The following is a 21,306-nucleotide window of genomic DNA, read 5'->3' on the forward strand; positions in this document are numbered from 1 at the left end:
GTTACAGGTGATTGAAATCAGTTGTCATACAAAAAAATACAATGCTGAATTGATGGGTCTGTATTTAAGAGTAAAGTGAGTAATGTGTATATGGTGGTGTTAAATCACCCAGCACTGTGAGCAGCTTATCTTAATGTGGTGCTTTTTGTCACAGCTGTTCCATATTGTGAAAACACAGTTAGAGTTAAAAACAATTACTGCATCCCCAGGTGCTCTCAGAGTTTGACCTCTGAACTTCTATGTATTTATGCACTTATATGAATGAAGAATAAAATGTTGAGCCTTGAAAGAGTACAGTACCTTGCTGAACCTAGGGCCTAAATCAAAGCCCTCGCTCATTAACATGCTCTTGTTGACATAAATCTGCTTGATACTATGTGCCTTATTAAGTTAAAGTGTGACCGGAATTTGAAAGTAGTCAAACTCTTCTGCAATTGAGGCATCTGACATTCAAATATACCCTTTAAGAGATGACAGATAACACATGAACTCTGGGAGATCACCTTTTTTATTCATGACAGAGAAAGGGACAGAAGGAACTGAACATATTTCTAAAAAGAGATATCTGGATAATACAGTGATCTGAAAAAGTTTATTTTTCTACACAGTGTAAAATATCAGAATGTAAACAGTGGAACCATACCTGGCACTGACTCCCTGTGATATTCCCAGTTTTATTCTAGAGTAAACTAATATGAATTTAAGATAATCTGCAAGTATTTATCAATAATCATATCACCTGCCAATTTCTGTATTAAACTGTGAGGTTTACTCATGAATGTGCCTGCATGGTTTCATCAATCCACTGCTTGTAGTTACAGATGTTGAGCATTACAATGTTTTTTGCACATGTATCAACAGGGTTGCTTACAATAATCCCATATAAGAGATTGTTGTACTCCACAGCTGATCCTGCATCACCCTGGAAGAGACAGATATCAGAGTTGTGATCATGTGATTTTTTTTGTCATGACACACATTAAACGAAGAAAATGAGTTTAGAAAATTTAGAAAATGCATCTTCTTACATAGCAGGTCTCTACGCCAGCTTTAAATGCACACATGGTGGTAGTCTCATCACTGAAGTATTTATCATCAGGTTTATCTTTCTCACCACATTGCCTGATTTCTGTGGTGGCGCACTTCAAATGCTTGGGTTTTTTGTCTTCTGAGGATTTAAAACAAAGCAGTAAGCATTAGAAAAGTGATGTGTGTTTTCAAAAACCGAATCAAGTATTTTCATCTAGGTACTCACTTTTCGCGATTCCCCAGCCTCCAATCTTCACCTGCTTTTTAAGATCTGGTTTGGTACAGTCATCAGGAGGAAGCTCGATGGTGGGAAGGCTCGCAGACATATCCTCCTTCAGTCTTATGAGCATGATGTCGTGGGGACGCCCCTCCTCGTTTTTGTAGGTAAACTGATGGTCAGTTTCGATGGTTTGCTTATATTTCTTGCCTGATCCTTTTATGGACGACCACCAATTTTGTAAAACCTGACACGTCATTGTTTAAGCCAAGCTTCACTATCACTTTCCTGCAGGAAAAAGGAGAAAACTCCTGTCAGGAGATTGACATAAATGTTCCATTCTTATTATTTGGCTGATCTGACTTTCTATCATTTTTCTGTTAATGGTTATGTATGTACATAGGAATACATTTTTCTACACAACTGCATTTTGGCATCAGTTTAAAAGGTTGAGTCTAATTTCCTATCATCCCGAAATGAATCAATTTACTCAGGCAGGTGAAAACACACAAGAAACTATGTCAAATGGGACAGTAGATGTTTCTTACTGTTCTGCACAGTGGGAAGCAGTGATGACCCAGCGGGTGTTGAGCAGAGCGCCTCCACAGGACTTCCCCCCCTGGACAGACTCTATCTCGACGTGGTATTGCCTGTCCTTGTTACAGTCCTGACTCCCAACAATCCTCTTCTCAATGGCCACTGATGCAGCACCTGAACATATGGAACCAGAGCAGACACTGTGTGAAATGACAGCAGCACACTTGTCAGGTTCATCAGGCTTAGAAATCACTAGAATCTGAATGCAGCTCCAGTTTACATTTAGATCCTCTTTTTTTTCTTATTCCCATATTTTAACTCTTGCTTGTCAAGTCTTCTGTGACACTATTTAGATGCAGGAGAAGCTTCTTCCAGCTAATAAATCTGAATGTATTGAAGTATTAAAAAAAACTCACCAGCAAGAACTAAGACAAGAACAAAGGGAAGCTTCATTGTGGTTCCGTTCCGATGTGGATCACTTCAGGTGGCTCTCTGGCTGATTCTTCGTCATTATACAGTGAATATCAGGCTTAGCTTGTTTTCTCTCATTGGCTGCCTTTGTTTGTTCAAGTAAAATGCTCAAAAGTGATAGGTGGCCATCAGTAAACACACCCACAGCTTTTTCATCATTTCATTTCACATTCCTATAATGGCAGTGGAATTAACTGTTAGGGTGGGACAAGGAGAAGACTGGGACAGCAGAAAGAGAAAGGGGTGTATTAGAAAAAAAACAAAAAACTCAGGAATGTTCGAACATATTTGAACAGGAAGAGCGAAGTAAAAAAGGACCTCTGTTTTAATGATAATGTTGCTTTGAGTGTCAAAGTAAGATTTTTGGGGATATGTAGATTAATGGCTTTTAAAATGAATATTTGTATTTATCCTTTACTTCCCATCCACAAACAGCCCTTTGACCTACCACATATTTGCTCTCATCTCAATTTCTCATGTTCTTTGACTCTGTTTGAAAGATTTACTTCTTACAAAACAAGTCCCTGCAAGTTTTGTACAATTAATAAAAACAATTTTTAAAAGTATCTTGTGCTTTTCCTCATCACTTCTTGACCTTTGCAGTGTTATTCTGTTTTCTGAACATCTGGGTCAGTTAACCGTCAGTCCACTTCACGACAATTTACAACACTTACATACAGTATTTTACATTTTGCTGATGAAACTCAGTAAAACTTTTTAATGCAAGAGCTTGAAATCTTAAGTCTTACAGCTTTTCATTTTTCTCTGCGCTCTTCAGAACTATGTCATTGAGCGTGAGATCGGCTGTGGTATTTTGAATATTCTGATAAGCAGCCTCAACTGTCCCAAGAGGAGAAAGAAAGGTATCTATTCAAATGCTTTAAAACCATGTTCAGATATCACTCCTTATTGGACTGTACATTGTTCTCTTATTTGCCTCTCTGATGAAAAACATGTGGATAGTAAATTATACTTTTCAATTGTATGATTCCTCCTGACAAGATGGCTTTCTGAAAATATTCTGTTATCATAGAAATTATTTTTTTCACCAAACAATAAATCCCAGATGAAAAACGTGTCTTGATAGTGGTAATAAAAACATTTTTATTCTCTATCATTAATAAATCCTATGATTATTTAAACCTTCCAGAAATTTGTTCAGCAGTACAGAATACAAATTCAAACAAATGAAATCAAGCAACAAAAAAAAAAGAAAAAAAAAAAAAAGTCAATCCAATTTATAAAAATCAACATTTTCTCTCCAGACTTCTAGTTCAGAAAATAGGGTTCTTTATACAAACAGGCAGACAAAGCTTTCTGACAAAACAAAGCAGTGGTTGTCCAAGCTCTGCAGTGTCAGACAATGGATAACAGCAACTCTGAAAACAAAATTGCATCTTAAAAAAAACAAAGAAACAAACAAAAAAAAAACATATCAGGAACTATGTGTCCCCTGCAACATTGAGCAAAAGGGAGACAAAAGGCAGACAAAAGGGTTCATGTTCATTGCTTTAAACAGGAGTGCTGGGGGAGGACTGGTTTGGACACACTGTGCTGTTGGGGCTGATGTTGCAGCAAAGTTTATCTATCTCATCTGCTGACAAAAGGGTTTCCACTGTCTCTAACTGTCTTTTCAGTTGTTATAGGAACTTTATCACTCTTGTGACTGAACCATTAATCTTTCATCAGCACTCCTGTTTGGTGTTAGTATGGTAACTCTGGGACGTGATGATCAGGTTTCAAATATCAATAAAGATTATCACATAAATTAAAAAAAATAAGTTAGCAAAATTGATACTGCTTGGGATGAAAAAGTCTCTCTGGAAAAAGTCTGAAATCATAAATCACACAGGCTTCACATTGTGGTCAAGCATTTTATAACACTACAAAGAAAAGTATATAAAAGAGTGTATCACGCCATCTTTTTTTACCTTTTGATAGAATCCTGAAGCTGTAAAAACTGTCACCTTGTTTAATACAGTTCACTCAAAATAAGCATGATCAGTTTTAATAACACCTGTACAGTGTTAGGATAATATTTATGTATCTATGAAGCTAATAATGAGAATGTTAGAGCTCAAACAGTTGACTTCATGAACCACAATGTTACTGTTGATCCCTGTGCTTCAAAGAAAGAGAAAAATCCACTGTATGTATATTCTGTGGTATTGTATACTATTACTAAGTCAAATCCAGTTTTTTGAAGCTGCATCTTTACATCAAAAGTGAAACTCTGTGGGTTTTCTTGCATCTTATCATTGTAGAAATATTGTGCTAAAATTCAACATATGTTGGAAATCCTCAGGATCTTGACTTGTACTTGCTGTGGGACTGAGCAGCCCAAATATAAGGACAGACATAGAGGCAGCTAAACTTCAAACTTGAAACTTTGGAAATGAAACAGACAGGACAGTTTTCACTGATCAAAGTTCAGTTCTCTCCTGCACCTGGACTTGTAACAGCCAGGTGCACAAGAGGTGAACTGAATTAACAGTATAACACACCAACTGCATTCCAACAACCATCTGTGTTGAGCACAAATAGAGAGATAGGTAAATAACAGCACTCTGAGAAGATAACTTTCCACTATGGTGCGACTGTTGATGATAAGTCAACGCATTATGGAAATGATGACAATTACAATGGCAGTGTGGTGAGTAACTACGGGCCTGTAGTCAGAGTCACCAGCTCTAAATAAAGCAAAATAAAATAAATCAATCTGTCCTGTATAAAACACAAGGCAACAAAATATCCTGCCACAAATTTAACTCACTTTTTGTTATTTCTTATGTCTAATATTAGTTCATGTTTGCACTCACACAGACCATTTCCAGTCTAGTACAGTTTGGAGTTGAGCACACAAATACAGTTTAGCACAGCTACTGAAGACTTCACATCTACTGGATTGCAGGAGCCTTAAAACACACCACTACACTGGTCCTACTTCAAGGAAATGTCCTTTATAATATTACAGCAACTCTCAGAAATCTCTCTCCACATTCTAAACAAAATATACCGTCCATCCAATACAGCAGAACAGAGACACATATGAACATCACAAACCTCTGAGCGGGTCTACAATCAGAAGCAACTGACCACAGAGGAAAACGGTGCACACAGAAATAATAAGGCATGCGTCATAATAAAAGAAGATTGTTGATCTCGAGATATTATCCAAGTGTTCCAAAACATTACTTTCATTATAAATTTATACCTGTTTTTCCTGTCTTACTGATCTTACATGTAGGTCACAGCACACATTCAATCTTGCGACACTCTGTCATCTGAAATACAGCTGAGAAAAAAAGACTTGCTGGCACTACAATGCAAAAGCAAATTGACAAATTGACAGGTTAGAAACCATTGCTCATTGATCAATGTCCATTGACAGCAATCATACTATAGTAAATTTAAAACAAGTTACAGCAGCATATCATCCATTGGGGGGGGTTTGCATGTCTGTTAAGTCAACCTACAGCATATTTGGTTATGTGGGAATCAAAAAAGCTGCTGTTGTCATTTTTCCATTTAAATAGGTTTAGTATCAAAATAACAAGAATATCACATTTCCTTCATTTGCTGCTTTTATGGAGATTTTGTAGGATGAAATGTTCTCAGCATCTTTTCTGTGAGAGACTGCACAAGAGTAGCTTTTAAGGCATTGTTCAAGATGCTGCTGAACCTCTGAGAGCCCTCTGATGGAGGAGTTCTGTCACTGGGATCACTCAGGACATTTACATTTACTACAGTATTTGACACGTTGTAACCCTATAAGGGTCTGTACATCATCATCAAGTTACAGTCATTACAGAGTGAACATGAACAACAAATCTAATCCCATCATCAAAATCTACTGATGCTCTGAGAGGGTTACGATGTTTGAATTTTTGAGATGTCTTGCACTGTGTTCACCATTCCATATGAGTACTATGTAGTAGGTCATATGGACAATACATAGAAGTACTAAGTACTTTCATATCACCTAAACATACTGAAATGAAAGCATAGTCACTCCATATCAGGTTTTTATGTACAAAGTGAGACGTGTGTGTGCTTGGCTGACATTTGCTCACAGCAGTTGGTTGTGATTGGATATAGAATTGCAACTATTTTTACTCCATTATGAGAAAACTTGATGATCCACTGATAAAATCTCTGACAACATGTAATAAAATCAAGTGTACAAATTCAAATTAAGATGACAAGTAAGAGACATTCCAGGAAGCAAATCCTTGTGAAATTAACCAATGCCACAAGTCTTTCATAAAGAAATTTTCATCTGGATTTGTTTTGTGTTTAGTGTGTCTGGAGGGCTGCATTAACCTGTATGGTGCGATTGTGCTGGGGTGTAAAACAGGTGCTGCTTCCTAATGGTGTATTCAGGATCCTTCGCCAGCTCCAGCCCTGCATAAAACATAAATGATATGAATAACCCAAAAAACATTAGAGTGTCCAGCTGTAAAAGCTGTTGCAGACATAAGAATGGACAAATGCCAAATGCTCTTTCAATTGTTCAGTGATGGTAATACTGATATTTGTGATTGCAAAAATGTTACTAAACAATAAATTATAAAACACACACTCCAGTTCCAGTAGTATTTTCTTAGCAGTTAGTGATACAGTCAGCTGAACCATCTGAAATCTGAAAGATTTATTTCCTGAAACCAGATAATTACTTTAATTACTGTTTCCCAAGTAAAAGAAGAACAATCAACACACTGCATTATTATGTAGCATTCCCATAAATCACCTGTGTGGGGCAGACCTTAAAAGGTAACTTCTTCAAAATGTGCAGCCAGTTTCGCTGTAGCTAAGATACTCGTAAGTGACTGATAGAAAAGGATAGGAAGTGATTTTTAGCAATTACAAGTGTGACATGTTGAGTCAATGTTATAAAAATGAAGAGCAAAAAAAGGGAAGTGAATGTCAGTGAGGAAGACATCAGTGTGTGTTTCAGTGTATACCTTAGTTTTCAGCGAGCTCAGCTTGCTTGTCTGCTTCAAACTCCCCTTTATTCTCATCATCTCCATCATAGTCAGCTATGTCCTCCTCCATTTCATTGTCTGTCAAACAGTACAATTAACATGAAACAACAATAAGTACAGTGCAATTCTTTCTTTATTACATATGATCTAACTATTCTATAATCTTAATAAAACACACATACCTATATTCTCAGCCTGTTTACTCTGCTGGACTCCGCCCACAGCCTGTTCGTCTGCGTCATACTCTTCAGGCTCCTCCGGTTTCTGACCAACAGGATTGTCATCTGCCTTCCCCTGGCCAATCAGCATGCCCTCCATCCCAGGGTCTGCCTCTGCAGATGGGACCACATTGCAGTTTAATTTTACAAACAACAGGCAGGATGTATACACATATGAAACCATGGGATATGCATGTTCTCTGCTTGTACAAAAAAAAACACAAGTACTAGTATGTTCAATGTGTTTGATTCCCTGAGTTCTTTACCTTCTGTCTGAACACCCTCTTCATGGGCATCCATCACCTCAATGTCTTTATCCTCAGTGAGATTATTCTTCAAAAGTTTACTGGTCTCAGCCTCACCGTCCTGCGTTTTGTCGGCTCCCTCTGGTGGTAGCAAAATGTCCTGTTTGACTGTAACAGCAGAGGGAACAGACTGGAACTCTGCTTTGGAGAGATCCTTCAATGGAGACAGGTCCACTAGGGGATCGTGATCTGGGAAATAATAAGACAGAAAGCAAGTGAAACATGAGAGTGTACACTTGTTACTGCAAGCCTGCTTGAAGATATGTAAAGATATCAACACACACAAACTGCATCAGATGTTCACTATGCACTTACACATACATACATATTAGTGTCATTGCATGCTTTTTATGTGGTGAATTTAGCGGCGCAAGCACCACCTGAGCCATTCATGTTGTGTTTTTGGTTTTTTTTTTTTACCTTTGTCTATAATGATCTCATTGGTCAGTAGTTCGGGTGGTTCGTTTCCTTTGGGCTGAGAGAGGCTTGGAGTGTGGTTTACAACAGTAGCTGTCTTAACTGTACCAGTCCCGGTCATGACTGGTCCGTCCTCTTTTGCTGCTCCATTAACTGGGTTTTCCTGTTTAGGAGTTAGACCGCATTATATACTATATTCCTTTACAATACCAAAAGAACAGCTGCATGGACAACAATTGCAAAAGTAGGAAATATAAAAGTCATCCAGTGCTATTAGATCTATTTATGATATACACTCAATGAATCAGTCTGTCCTTTTGTTTTTTCTACATAAATAGGTGCACCATCAAATTCATTTCCACCAAAAGAGAATGATCTTGAATAGACTTAGAAAAAGGAAAAAGGAATTGTGGGTGTTGGGTGAGTCGGTTAAAACAAGCCGGAAGAGTTGTGGTTTTGCTATATTACAAACTAATGCAAATGTACTGTGGTTTTAACAGAGCACAATGAAGCATTTATGAAAACTGGTTTTCCCTAAGTGCAATGGTAACAACAACCAAAGAATCAGAAATGGGTGAGGCTTCACATAGCCAATACTAATTAATTTACAGAATAGCTTGATCTGCTCTGGCCCTCTGCCCCCAATCTCTGGAAGTCACATGGTTCATTATCAAACTTACCTGTGAGGGGGTGCCTGGGGGAGGGATCACAAGCTTCTCCATTTTTTTCTGAACTTCAAGTTTAGCAGCAGCCACTCTCTCATCACACAACTCCTTCTGGGACAGGACCTGGGAGTGACAATGGGTCCTGCACATACATATAAAAACACAAATTAACAAGGAATGGCAGAAATCTATTAACTGAAGAGAGGCAATCAGTAATGATACTAACAGTTCATGTCCATGTGATACATCTGAAGTGAGGAGTTGATGCAAATTGTGGTTGTGGTCAATTATTCATCACAAGATGGCTCCAAATACCATACAAGAAGACAAAACAATTCATCCCTATCTCCTTTCAACCAACATGCATAAAAAGAATTGCATAAAATCAGCTTTTTCTTACATGTCATAAGTGAGTTTGTTGTTAAGAGTGTTTATGTTGCCTTGGCAACCCTGTAGCTCCTTCTGTAGCTTCCCCAGGTCATCATTCAGCTGATTCAACTGACCTTCGGTGCAGACACAAACAAGACATTAAGGAGCACTTAAGAGATGAATTATGTTATTTTTCCAGTGAGTTCTGTTGGCAGTTTTTTAAGAAAAAGAGGTGAAATGTTAACAGTTACCTTTGAGTTCCTGTATGGTTTTGGTAGAGGAGGAAATGTTCTGCTGCAGCGTGCCCTTAAAGCCAGAACAACAGCAAAACCACAACAATTATTAATATGAACCACAACAGTAAGAGAAGAGTTTTAATGTTAAAACAACATTTTAACATGTTGCATTTTGCCCCCATTTAAACTCGCAGTGGTGTTTGTGTATGCACCTTCTCTAGGCTGCAGGTGTTCTGGGCTCCTTCGAGCTGTCTCTTATAGAGGCTTTCTATGTGGCTGATCTGCTCTTTCTGTCTCTGGATTTCCTCCTGGAACTCAGTCTTCTTCAACTCCGCTGCTCCTCGCTCTGCTGCTCCACGTCGCACCTGGCCCTCCAACTCATACAGCTTAGTCTATTTCCCACAAAGATATATTCAGATTATTACGTTCAGATATTAAGATATATTCAGAATAAGGGTAAGAACAACAACAGTCTGCCAGTGCACTGAAAATTTAGGGGGACCACAACTGGGTACTGACCAAAACTTTAATCATAATGACACAATATAAGCACTCTGCCTGATTTTGGGAGTTTCTCCTTCATGTTATGCCCATGACATTAAGAGAAGATCAGTATGGGCACAATGTTTCTACAAAACAGCAGAATTGTTTGATTGGGCCTTTAGTCTTTAGTCTGGGTCCTGGGTTGAGTTATGTCCTTTCAGTGACTTGCATTACAGAATATGTTCAAAATGACTGTCACGGGTTACTGTGAAAGTTGTGAAATGACACTGCATAACATACAAAAAGACCTTCCCACAACAAAAACCACAAAAATGTGAAAAAAAAAAACAACAAATGAGGAACTCTGCTGATAAGACTTCTTTAATTTCTGCAGAGGAGAATAACACACTGGAGATCTGCACCAACAAAGTTAAGTGTTTCATCAACACACAAACTACATTCAACTTATTACTCATAGTATTAAAAAAGGGGTACTTGCAGTGTTCAGTATGGTTAGAAAAACACAAACACACACACAAATAGATAAACAGATTAACTTACCTGCAGCTCCAGGTTGCGGGAGCTGGACACCCAGTAGTTAAAACCCAGAACCAAGATACAGGCAATTAGAGCGCCAATCATCAGGGGGGGTGATCTTCCTCCACGACGTCCGTTCCCCAGCCCACCCATAGCTGTCTACAGACTGGAGGCACATAAACCACAGCTTGGGTCAGCACACTCTCCATTAATTCTATAATTACATGTTTTAAACAAGTCGTTTCTGTCTGTGAGCCATGGCTAAGGTTATAAAAGGAGTATACAGGTGTTCTTGGTTTTGTAGGTTAATTACAAACATGTAAAAAATGCTCACAGTCAGATGTACAAGTAACATCTACTTCTCCTTTTATCAAACTAATGTCACATCAAATTGACGTCTTTGGATCTCCGCAAAAGCACATTGAACTGAGGACAAATATTAGAATAATGCTTGAAAGAACATTCATGTATGCAAACTGAATTGAAAAATACTGAACAGGAAGATCTCAGTTTGGTTAAAATGTCTACATCATAGTGAGAAAGCACACATTGCCAGAACATTCCCAGGTGCTAGATGTTGAGACTCCACAGCTTTTCTCCCATACCACATACATTTCACTGATACAGTATCATATTGTCTGGTGGTGGCAATGCATTCTGTCCATGAAACTAATATGGCCAACCCTGCACTGCCTTTGGACGCTTGGGTTCCCTCCATGCAAATGCTCCAGGAATGACCCAGATACAAAGTCTAGCTAAGATTGGTTGAATTAATTATTTGCATGTCGATTTCTCATGGACAAAAATAAAAACAGGCTTCCCCGAAGAACCATAACCTCGCGGCTCTAAATCAAACATCACTAAAAAAATAACTTTGCTGCTAATACTTGCAGTCGTGATTTCCCTGAGGAGAAAGTGGTTTACACTAACGTTGACGCCGTGTAATGTTACAGCAAAGGATGGCTTAAAGGCAGTCTGCCTCAGCTCAAGATGACAAACAAGCACTGCGATAACGTGAAGAAATCTGGCCTCTGCAATCAAAACCACAGATTAAAGTTACCTTTGCCGTGTTTGGCAGGAAGCACGCTGAGCCTTTTGTTTCTAACAAAACATTTAACACCTAGTCAAAACGGTTCCTGTTAAACTCGATCAGCTAAACTCGCGTCTGGAATGAGCTTGGCTGCTGTCCACTATAGCTGGATTCAACTAGTAGTCTGTAAAGGATATATGTTACAATTTATTTTAAGAGTTGACAGCCAAAACCCACAAAACAGGCTAATAAATAAAGCACAATTTGGCCAATTTTAATATCTGAGTCAACGCTAAAAGCAATCAGCGCTGCCACTCTATGCTCGCGTCGTTAAGCTAGCTACGTAGCTTGTCCCCAGCTGCTGTTAGCCCCGCTATCGTTAGAAGCCAAACCATTTACTTACCCGGTTGACTCCGGAGTCACTAAACAGGAATTAAATGTTGGGCCCAATATATTCTGCGAGTCTTGGTGATATATTTAACAATCTGATAGCGTTTCTCTCTCACTTAGCAGCGCATTACCGCTAGCCTGTTAGCTTGTATCCATTATTGTCATACAAACAGCAGAGTGCCTCTGTGCTCTGCCAGGCTGGGACAGTCAGGTGCTGCCTCTGCTTGCGATAGGAAAAAAGGTATATGCCGAATTTCACCGATCAAAAATCAAACATAGATTTAATTCTAGATGAGCATCGTGTGTTCCTGTAAGGTTGACGTCTAGGGTAAAACATATTCCTGCTACAAAGTCGATGTTATTATTTCAAAGTCACAGCCTTTGAATGTTTGGCTTGTCAACCTCCAGTTACGGAGGCTTACGGTTTCCGTAGAGCACTGGAAGGCAGCACGGTCAACGGGTTATTGTTCGACGTAGAATCGGGTTAGAATAGAATAGAATCAAATGAACTTGACAAAACAACGACATATTTTGAAAATATTAAAATGAATTATTCATCATTTAACGACTATTCATCTAAATTAAAATTCATATTTCATAATTACATTTTACATTTTTTTGCCCTTGAGTAGATTGGATGAGCCACCACTTGTCCTAAATAATTGCTCAAAATATGTAAATATCTAGAGTCCTAACAGGTGACAAAAAGTACCAGACATGAAAATGGTATTTACTTTTCACTCAGTCTTACTTGAATAACTCATATATTTATCGGTCAGACTTCTTTTTAATGGTGCAATAAACATTTTAAGATGTGGATCTTAATGAGACACAATGCATTCGAATTTTTTATTTTTATTTTTGTGCAGTCAATAAATACAAAATTTTCAACATGAAACATGTTTAGACTGTTAACATCTTCCCTGTGAGAATGTGTGAACTGTTTTCATTTTGTTTCAGGCACAGTGGACTATTTCATTCAAAACTCTATCAACATTCAGACAACAATGCATTTCCATATATTTAATGAGTGTCAGACAGCTTAGTGGTGCAGTCTTTAGCACTGCTGCCTCACAGCAAAAAGGTTCTGGGTAGGAACCTACTGACCAGGGCCATTCATGGAGTTTTCATATTCTCTCCCTTACCTCTGGGTCCTCCCACAGCCCACAGACATGTGGCTTAGGTTACCTGGCAGTTCCCTGTAGATGTAAATGTGAGCAGGAATGGTTGTTTGTCTCTACATGTCAGCCCTGTGACAGACTGACAACTTGTCCAGGGTGTACCCTGCCTCTCACTCAGGGTCAGCTGGGCCACTCATCTCATTCATCAGTCTGTTCATGAAACACAACTGCTCAAAGGATAATATAAAAGGGGTTGGCTGTACAAAAACAAGTTAAGGCTTTGGTAAAGAAACATCCCTTTACAGTTATCGCTTTGTACAGACCAGTAACAGATATCAGCTGAGATATAAAAACCCTTAATTAGAGTTTTCGCTTTCATCTGTTACCTGATAATATGTACAGATATTACATATTTAGATACATTCCATTTCTCTTTATTTCCTGAGATATAATTCTTTGCATTTGGACTTTCTTAAAGAAAATATACATTTTTGTTATTTCAAGCATGTACAATTTTTTCTTTCCCTCCATGTCCTCAGTCTATCAAACATCGTCAAAGATGCCCATCCTTGGAGGTGACAGAGACAGGTAACGTCCTCCTGTAGATCTGTTGTGTCAAACACAGAGAGTCAGAGTAAGTGACAGAAGAAGAATGTTTGACATTATTTGATTTACTTGTGTCGGACGTATTATTATTCAGCCTCTACCAAACACTTAACGTAAAAGTACAATTTATTATTTAGCAAAAAAACACACCTTCTGTTTGGTGAACCTTCATCACTGGAGTTGTCTTGCAGTAAGCGTGTGTGCTGCTCCTCTCCATCTCTTCTGGTGAATGTGATCACTGAGAATGACAAAGAGCAATTTATACACAGTGTACTTTAAGTATGTACTTCTTGATGGACTCATCAATCTCTCATTGTTCTCATTAATTCAAATAAGAATAAAGAGGGGAGAGTTGTGAGGTGACAGAGAAAAAAACAGAACTAGCCACTATGCTGACTCTGATTAACACAGTTGATTCCATAGTTATAGTAGTTTTCTTTAATCCCTACCACTCTCCTTGATCTCTGTTACAGGGCTGTCCTGGTTATCCTTTAACTCAGAGTAACCAGCTCTGCTCCGCCCTGTGGTCCCAGAGACTCCATACCGCTCCCTCCAGGCCTGAAGCAGAAAACAAGACAGGCACGTAAATACCTGAACACAATTAGCACAAACCAGTAAAACCAGTGAGCCAACAGGTTGGGCAGATTGTCTCGGCCTCTTAGAAAACAGTCAGAGAAATTATTTGACAGAATAAAAATTCCTAACCCATCTTCGATTTCCTCCATCTTCAGCTTTCTGTCTTTTTCTTCTTTCTACAAAAGGACAAATTGTGCACGCTTGTTCATTAAAATGGCTGACTATTGCTTTCATAGATTCAAAAACTTAATGTGAACTGTGATGTAAGAAATAACTAAACAGTATACAAGAGCAGAGCAAATAATAGAGTCAAACAAATACTCCACTGTAGACAAGACATATCAGAAATAGTGAGCGATTGAGTTTCTAATGAAATTACCCCTTCTGATGAGTTCCCTGCCTTCATCCACGAGATCAGAGGTCAAGTCATCATCAGTAATGTACTGATGGAAGCCCAGAAGGTTCAAACAGCGAGAGCCCAGGCTACACACCCAAACAAACACAGATGATTACAAATATACTGTTAAACATATTTAACTGAATTAATTTATTTCAATATTATCTTAACATTAGTATTATGGCCCAAATGACGCTGGATATCTGAGGCAAAAATTGACATCAAGATTTGGAATTTTAAAAAGTTTGCTAATGATACAGGTTGATTGTAAAACATTTTGGGCCCCATAGATTTGTTTTGTTAAAGACAAAATGCTGGTCTGGCCAGTTTACAGTAGAAAAATCATCTTACAAACTATGGAATGGAGACACACTTTATAAATTACTTACAAATCTATTTGGCACTCCTATACAGCTATCTCTGGTTACATATAAGCAGCTATATTTTAATGTAGTCTTCATATTAAAGTGATGAAAATAGTGTTTAATTGTTTGTGATTATTGGCTTACTTGTAAAAAGTGGCAAAGCAAAGCAACAAAATCAGCATGGGATAATAGATGTAGAACCCATCAGATATAAAAGATAGCAGATGCATCGAGCCCATGATCTGACAGAGGCAAAGAAAAAGAGACACTGCATCACTCCATCTCGTTTGACACAAAGAGATCTGGACATGTACACATATATTTTTTTTGTGATCATTTGTATACTATAACATTTCCTGAAAGGGTCTTATCTGTGATGAGCAGCTTGTGTTGGCTTGTGAATGTGTGTGTGTGTGTGTGTGTGTGTGTGTGTGTGGAACCCACAGAAGTGTAGGATGTCTGTATTCTGTCCTGGTGTGAGATAGCCGAATCCATGTGGATCAGGCCCAGAAAGTTGAGGCACAAAGGAGGAGTGAGACGACAAAACAACCTGTGCGTGAAAAATAAAGAAAGGCAACTTAATATACAGGAGCTAAATACTACGAGAAGGTAATAAACTGTGCTTTCTCTTTAGAAACTCTTGTATAAACTCAAAAACAAAACAGCAAGGGAAACATTATGTATAATGTGTTGCTACAGCATAAACTTATGTTTTAATGTGTAAACAGATTAACTAAACCAACACCTTACGCCTATTATGTGACATACATGCCGCTGAACTGCAGGCTGTAAGCATCAGTCTGATGATGTGGCACCAGGTTATAGTAGTTGAAAACACGTATCCTGAACACTGTGGAGTAGACGCAAACACACAGGAAGAGGATACTGATGAAACACGCCATCTGGTGGAGAGAAATAAAACAACAGGTAGAAAAGGAATGCAAGTTAGTTCAAAGCAATGATTTGTTCATTTAAACAATTTTAGTCAGAGAAAAAAAGGTATAAAGAATACTCTAGAAATACATTGGTTTGCACTGGAAGGTTTCCATGCCCCTCACTGTGCACGTGCTTACCTCAATACAAATGTAGTTGTATTGTTTTTCAGCCATCTGTATGAAGACAGCAAAGAGGGAAAGGACGGGGTGTGTACTGAAGAAGGTGCACTCAGACCAGACTACTGCTGCAGAGAGGAGGCACAGGAGCACTGCCAGCAGCCTGTAGAAACCCTGCCGGAGCACACACTCCCAGTACCACTCTGAGGATGACAAATGCACACACACACACACACACAGGCATAAATATAAATGTTGGAGGAATGTTCAAACTGGCATTTGAGTAGGCATAGATTCAAAAAGAACTCACAAGCAAACTGCCACACAGACTGAAGTTGGTCTCATACCTTATCCATGTGCATCGGAAGTGTGCATCTAAAAACAGTTTCAATAGCAAGTATTATCTGAGCTCATGGGGCGGCTGTGGCTCAGGAGATAGAGCGGGTCACCCACTAATCGGAAGGTCAGCTCCCCTACGATTTGAGTTTTTCGCACTCTAAAACATCACTTCAACATCAGTAACACTTAAAGTTTAGCAGCTTTACAAAGGCAGTGACACCTACTCCACTAATTCAACTGTATAGAGAGAATTTTGGGATACACTAGGCCTTTGCAAAGTCATCATCAAGCTACAGAATAAAACAAAATGTGCAAAAAAAGAAAAGCATTTGCATGAATGTGCTTCATCGCTTCATCTGTGAATTTGAGACTGTGGTAGCAACTGAACTCACCTACAGCAGGAGTGTAGATGAACCTACGGATCCAGCCGTGCTGGTGTGCTGAGGGAAAGCTGTGCACCAAATGTCGGACCGGGCTGCTCTGGCTCTTAGCGACATCTTCCAGGTGAAAAGCCTGGTCTAACAAGATAGACCACTGAACCTGAGTCTGACTGTGTCTCTGCACTGCAGAGATTACCTGAAACATACACACACGTACACGCAAATAATGATAATTCACATTGCCATGTGCTGCTATACTTTTGTACTGTCTCCATAAAAAAATATAATAATAATAATAATAATAATAATAATAATAATAAATAATATAATAATAATAATGACTTTTTTATGAAGCTTCACTAGTCCTCTTTTGGTGGGAAGGACGTTCTGTTCCTCCCCAGCGCTTTCCACATTTCTTCCCATCTCCTCCTGGTACTCAGTGGGACACTGAAATAAGGTGACACTGAAATGAAGGCTGATTCTAAAAAAGTGCAACAATAATTTTTCTATGTGCGCACGAAAAAGAAAAAATTGCACTGCCCTGTGAATTTGATCAAAGGAACAAATGACCTGATGTATTTCTCACCTTCGTCAGAATGGTGTCCACACACTTCCTGAGAGAGTGGTTGTATCTGACAGCTTCATGGACAGCTGCCACCTCCTGATAATACATCATAGTTTTGTTCTTGTTAAAGTAAAAATAAAAGCAGATGATTTTGATTGATTGATTTTGTTGTTTAAAAAATGCTCTGCTTTTCACACATGCATGTCTGCTGAAGGATTCCAAACATGTGTGTGTCCTGATTGAATGCATTCTCTTAACGCGAAACTGTTTCTAAAACCTCACCTCCATAACATTGGCAAGGTTCTCCTCAGCTGCTGCCTTCTCAGTAGCCATTTTGGCCACCTTGAAGTAGGTCTTGGCCAGCAAGTAACCATGGGACGATGAGAGCCAATAAGAGCGAGGGATCTCTACCAGGCCATAGCCTAGCAACAGCACCAGGAGGAAGAGGCCCCAGGTGTTGGCAGCTGTAATACCGATGGTCTGGAGCTCCGTCCTGCACAAGTTTTACAAACACAGAAAGTAGAAAACACAACCTCAGTGCGACATGAGTCAGTCTTATGTTTTTGTTTTCTGTAAAAAAATCTTTAAAATGTGTGGGCCCATTAGCTGTCTTATAGATTAAGTTACAATTGACTTACCATGTGAGTTTCCACTGTGGATGAGCAGCCACATAGAGGAGCAGAGAGATGAAGATAAGGAGGTAGGTGCCATAGTAGATAGCATTTTCAATGAGAGCTGTTTTAATCTTTCCAACTCTGGAGAAAGCTCCCGACCGTGCATAAGACTGCATGAAAGGCAACAGCAGCCTGTACACTCAGAACACACACACACACACAGAAGAAAATGAGAGAGTCAATATAGCAAAACACTATTGTCTATATTACAAAAGGAGGGCCATGCAGTAGTTATGGTCAAGGTTTCAGGAAGTAACTGAGTGTGTGCGGTAGCATCTCACCAAGTAAGAAACTGGGAAGTCCAGTATACAACTCTCCAAAACACAGGAAGGACGCCATCTGGGATATAACTCCAGGGCTCCTCACATGCCTTTGGTACACTGTAACACACACACACACACACACATCACATAAAAAGTGAGCAGCTCCATAAAGCAGAGATAAGGTAGTTTACAGTGGCTGTAGCATATGCTTGGCCTGACCAAGCATATGCTTGGTAATGTTTATTACCATAAAACATTATGACATTAAATGCAAATTGCTCTCACATCATCTTATGACATCACACTGATAACACAATTACAGCACAATAAACACTATGAATCATAGCAAAGTGCATAGCTGCCTACAGTGTCAAATTCTACACTTGAACTGCCCTAGTTCTTCAGTGTGAAGTAGTTCCAATAAAAACGCATGGAGTTCAGTTAGCTGCATGGCTTAATACCATGTAGATTGTTAAACGCAATAAAAGATAACCAAAAAAAAAAAGTAATTTCTTGCCATTTGGCTGAACTAGCCCTTTAAGTCAATACTGTATGCTGGTTTTTGAGGCTCATAAAAACCCAGTAAACCCAATTTGAAACTAAATCTATGGTCTAAGAAACACTTTCAAGTCCGGACACTCAGCAAAACCTTTTATACATGTGTTAAGCATTTAAAATTCAAAATATTTTGTTTGGATAATACAACACACAAGTTCTTCTTTCCAGTTGGCTTTTGCTATGGTGTCATTAATTATTTAATCCTCACAGTCTGAAACTAAAAACCTACAGAACAGTACAGGGATTTGAGTACAAGCTGCTGAGAATAAAGACTGAAAACTCTGAGAGGAAGTGTGAATATTACATTAAAACTCTCCAATTTAGCCTAAAGATTATATGTTGTTTATGATGTTGGAAGGCCTTGGAGCACGATCTGCAAGAACAGGTTGCCTTGAAATAAGTGAACTGTACTGGTACTGATAAATCAAAGAATGTCTTATTTACCTTATAGATGGATAAAGAGACGAGCTGGCTTCAGTCTGATTGGCGCCTCTTGCTGGAGTTACAGGAGGAGAGTGGTGTGTATTGTCAAGAACACACTGCTTGTAGATGGTCTAAGAGAGAAGCAGAGTTCACACAGTCGGGTAAACACACTCAGTAAAACACACGATGAAGCCTATTCAGCACATAACAATGGTACAAGTAAGAGGCCGGAGGCAAGAGCAGTGTAAATAAACACACAGCTCAACTTCATTCACACACAGATTATTCTCATAAAACACACACAAACTCATATCCTGTTGATCCAGTTTTTATCCTTAGAAAACCCAAGCAACCTTGGTTACCAAGGACAAAAATGAACTTGGTTGACACACACTGTAAGGAGCTACAGGGGTTTCATACCGTGCTGACATCGAGCGGCAGGATGAAGACGATGAGGAAGCAGAGGTACCAGGAGAGCAGCGTCCCGAGCAGGACCATCCGCTGCTGCTTCCGCAAATCCCCATAGCGCTGGAGGAGGTAGAGAGCCAAGAGGAAGACAACCACGACCACGACAGCCAGCGCAGCACCACTCATGGCGATGAATGAACAGATGGGCGTCAGGAGCTCATGATGACAGACTGGAAGGGTGTAAAAGACAGAGAAGGAGGGAGAGGGAGAGAGAGAGAGGAGTTCACTGGACAAACTACACACAGATTGGATGACAGCTCTTATCTACAGGATAACAGGGAGAAACAGTATGACATAATCACTCAGGGTAGCGATGTACATGATACAGTGATGAAGTAAGGAGGTAAGAAGAGAGCAGGGAAAAATCAAAACAGGAAGAGGAATAGGTGGAAGGAACGAGGGGAGAAAAAAAACAAACAAAGAAAAGGCAGATAGTGAGGCTGATGTAGGAAAATGCCTGTTTGGCTGCTTTAAAACTTTATAACACAGGTTTTAGAACCAATTTACCATAAACAATGTGTTCTGTTGTGTTGTAGAAATCTGGTATTTTTCTTTCTGTTCCAAGGTGTCCATTAATTTCTGTAACTGGATACTGTCAGAACACTTACATACAACTACGAATGCTGTACGATGTTTCACAAGTGACACTGCATCTGAAGTAGACATAGAATGAATGAACAGTGGTCGAACATTGTGGCTAAGGTGATTCACAATGCACTGAAGTAAATAGTGTGTGTGTGTGTTTTTGTGTGTTTTTTTTAGCAACCAACACTTGTAGCCAAGAATTTATTCTAGTATTACTGTTTATTTAAATATCGCTCCGTCTGTTTCATTTCAGATTGAAGTTTGGTTGACGATTGTGTTTTCATGGTTAGGCAGTGTGGTCATGTTTCATTCGAGTGAAACAGTGATCATTTAACTGTGTTTTTAACATACTGTGGTCTCGGAAAGTTGATTTCTGATCCAGACTCGATGGTCTCTGAACAAAGAGACTTTTTTTTTTTTAGAAGAGAATGGACAGCGGAAGTGAGTCTTACCTTTGGAGATTCTTCTCTCAGATTGAAGATTGTAAACTGGTGAACTGTCTGAATTCACAGTCACACTGTGTTCCTCAGACGTGGAGTCTGACAAACGTACACAACCTTTGAAACTACATTGCGTAACAAGCGTAAACTTCCAACATGCTCTCTCTGGAGCAGCGCGGAATTCTGGGTACTGTAGGCGGGACGTGTCCTGAACAGGAAACCAGATCGCTGGGATCCTCACTGGCATAGCTCCATACTTAGACATGCATTTGGAAATGTGACAAAAGACATGTAGACTGTATACAGCGTTTATTTCTGTATTTATTCCCGTATTGTTAAATATAGACTGTAGAAAATATGTGTGTATATAAGAATAAAATACAATTGTGGCAATACTAGTTATAACTGGTCATATCTATTAGATGTTTACTGCACATTTTATTCAAATAAAGGGCAGAGTAAAGAGAATACAGGCTGTCATATGTTGTGCATTGATTTGACTTGACCCCATTAGTTCCAATAGTGAAAACTGTGTTGTATGTAGCCTGCAGCAGTGACTGCTGATGCACATTAATCTTACATTAGATTGAAAGTTTATCAGTTAG

General features: G+C 39.0%; 3 protein-coding genes across 3 annotated transcripts; all 3 read right to left on the bottom strand.

Moving 5' to 3' along the window:
- Positions 1 to 490: 490 nt before the first annotated feature.
- Positions 491 to 3,188, bottom strand: LOC108878274 (kallikrein-1-like). Its single transcript, XM_018668793.2, is given in 6 exon segments — positions 491 to 922; positions 1,029 to 1,168; positions 1,256 to 1,475; positions 1,477 to 1,534; positions 1,795 to 1,957; positions 2,200 to 3,188. Coding segments are annotated over 6 exon segments (768 nt in total). The 5' UTR covers positions 2,237 to 3,188; the 3' UTR covers positions 491 to 772.
- A 146-nt stretch (positions 3,189 to 3,334) lies between these two features.
- golm1 (golgi membrane protein 1) lies at positions 3,335 to 12,254 on the bottom strand. The gene is made up of 11 exons (XM_018668790.2): positions 11,903 to 12,254; positions 10,494 to 10,635; positions 9,662 to 9,841; positions 9,465 to 9,519; positions 9,245 to 9,347; positions 8,860 to 8,986; positions 8,183 to 8,342; positions 7,724 to 7,951; positions 7,422 to 7,571; positions 7,219 to 7,317; positions 3,335 to 6,658 (listed from the first exon to the last, which is right to left on the bottom strand). Exons 2-10 carry the CDS (start codon positions 10,620 to 10,622, stop codon positions 7,220 to 7,222), a joined length of 1,230 nt encoding a protein of 409 aa, XP_018524306.1. The 5' UTR covers positions 10,623 to 10,635; positions 11,903 to 12,254; the 3' UTR covers positions 3,335 to 6,658; position 7,219.
- A 474-nt stretch (positions 12,255 to 12,728) lies between these two features.
- On the bottom strand, positions 12,729 to 20,857 carry lmbrd2a (LMBR1 domain containing 2a). The gene is made up of 18 exons (XM_018669724.2): positions 20,714 to 20,857; positions 19,629 to 19,846; positions 19,230 to 19,339; positions 18,246 to 18,344; positions 17,929 to 18,096; positions 17,573 to 17,783; positions 17,312 to 17,386; positions 17,068 to 17,172; positions 16,738 to 16,921; positions 16,028 to 16,209; positions 15,723 to 15,856; positions 15,399 to 15,504; positions 15,099 to 15,196; positions 14,572 to 14,675; positions 14,322 to 14,368; positions 14,066 to 14,174; positions 13,767 to 13,854; positions 12,729 to 13,617 (listed from the first exon to the last, which is right to left on the bottom strand). Exons 2-18 carry the CDS (start codon positions 19,800 to 19,802, stop codon positions 13,554 to 13,556), a joined length of 2,058 nt encoding a protein of 685 aa, XP_018525240.1. The 5' UTR covers positions 19,803 to 19,846; positions 20,714 to 20,857; the 3' UTR covers positions 12,729 to 13,553.
- Between the last annotated feature and the right edge of the window lie 449 nt (positions 20,858 to 21,306).

This window comes from Lates calcarifer, linkage group LG13, assembly GCF_001640805.2.
Source record: "Lates calcarifer isolate ASB-BC8 linkage group LG13, TLL_Latcal_v3, whole genome shotgun sequence".
In the NCBI taxonomy this organism is placed as follows: Eukaryota; Metazoa; Chordata; class Actinopteri; family Centropomidae; genus Lates; species Lates calcarifer.

Bases quoted from the DNA above. Each gene is read 5' to 3' on its own strand.
- golm1 (XM_018668790.2), bottom strand. From the start codon at position 10,622: ATGGGTGGGCTGGGGAACGGACGTCGTGGAGGAAGATCACCCCCCCTG. The intron at 9,842-10,493 runs GTAAGTTAATCT...TGTGGGAAATAG, and splicing joins CCCGCAACCTGGAGCTGCAG to ACTAAGCTGTATGAGTTGGA. The intron at 7,318-7,421 runs GTATGTGTGTTT...ACTGTTTGACAG, and splicing joins TAAACAGGCTGAGAATATAG to ACAATGAAATGGAGGAGGAC.
- lmbrd2a (XM_018669724.2), bottom strand. From the start codon at position 19,802: ATGAGTGGTGCTGCGCTGGCTGTCGTGGTCGTGGTTGTCTTCCTCTTG. The intron at 18,097-18,245 runs GTGAGATGCTAC...CTGAGTGTACAG, and splicing joins ACTTCCCAGTTTCTTACTTG to GCTGCTGTTGCCTTTCATGC. The intron at 15,505-15,722 runs GTATGTCACATA...TTTCACGCACAG, and splicing joins AGCCTGCAGTTCAGCGGCAT to GTTGTTTTGTCGTCTCACTC.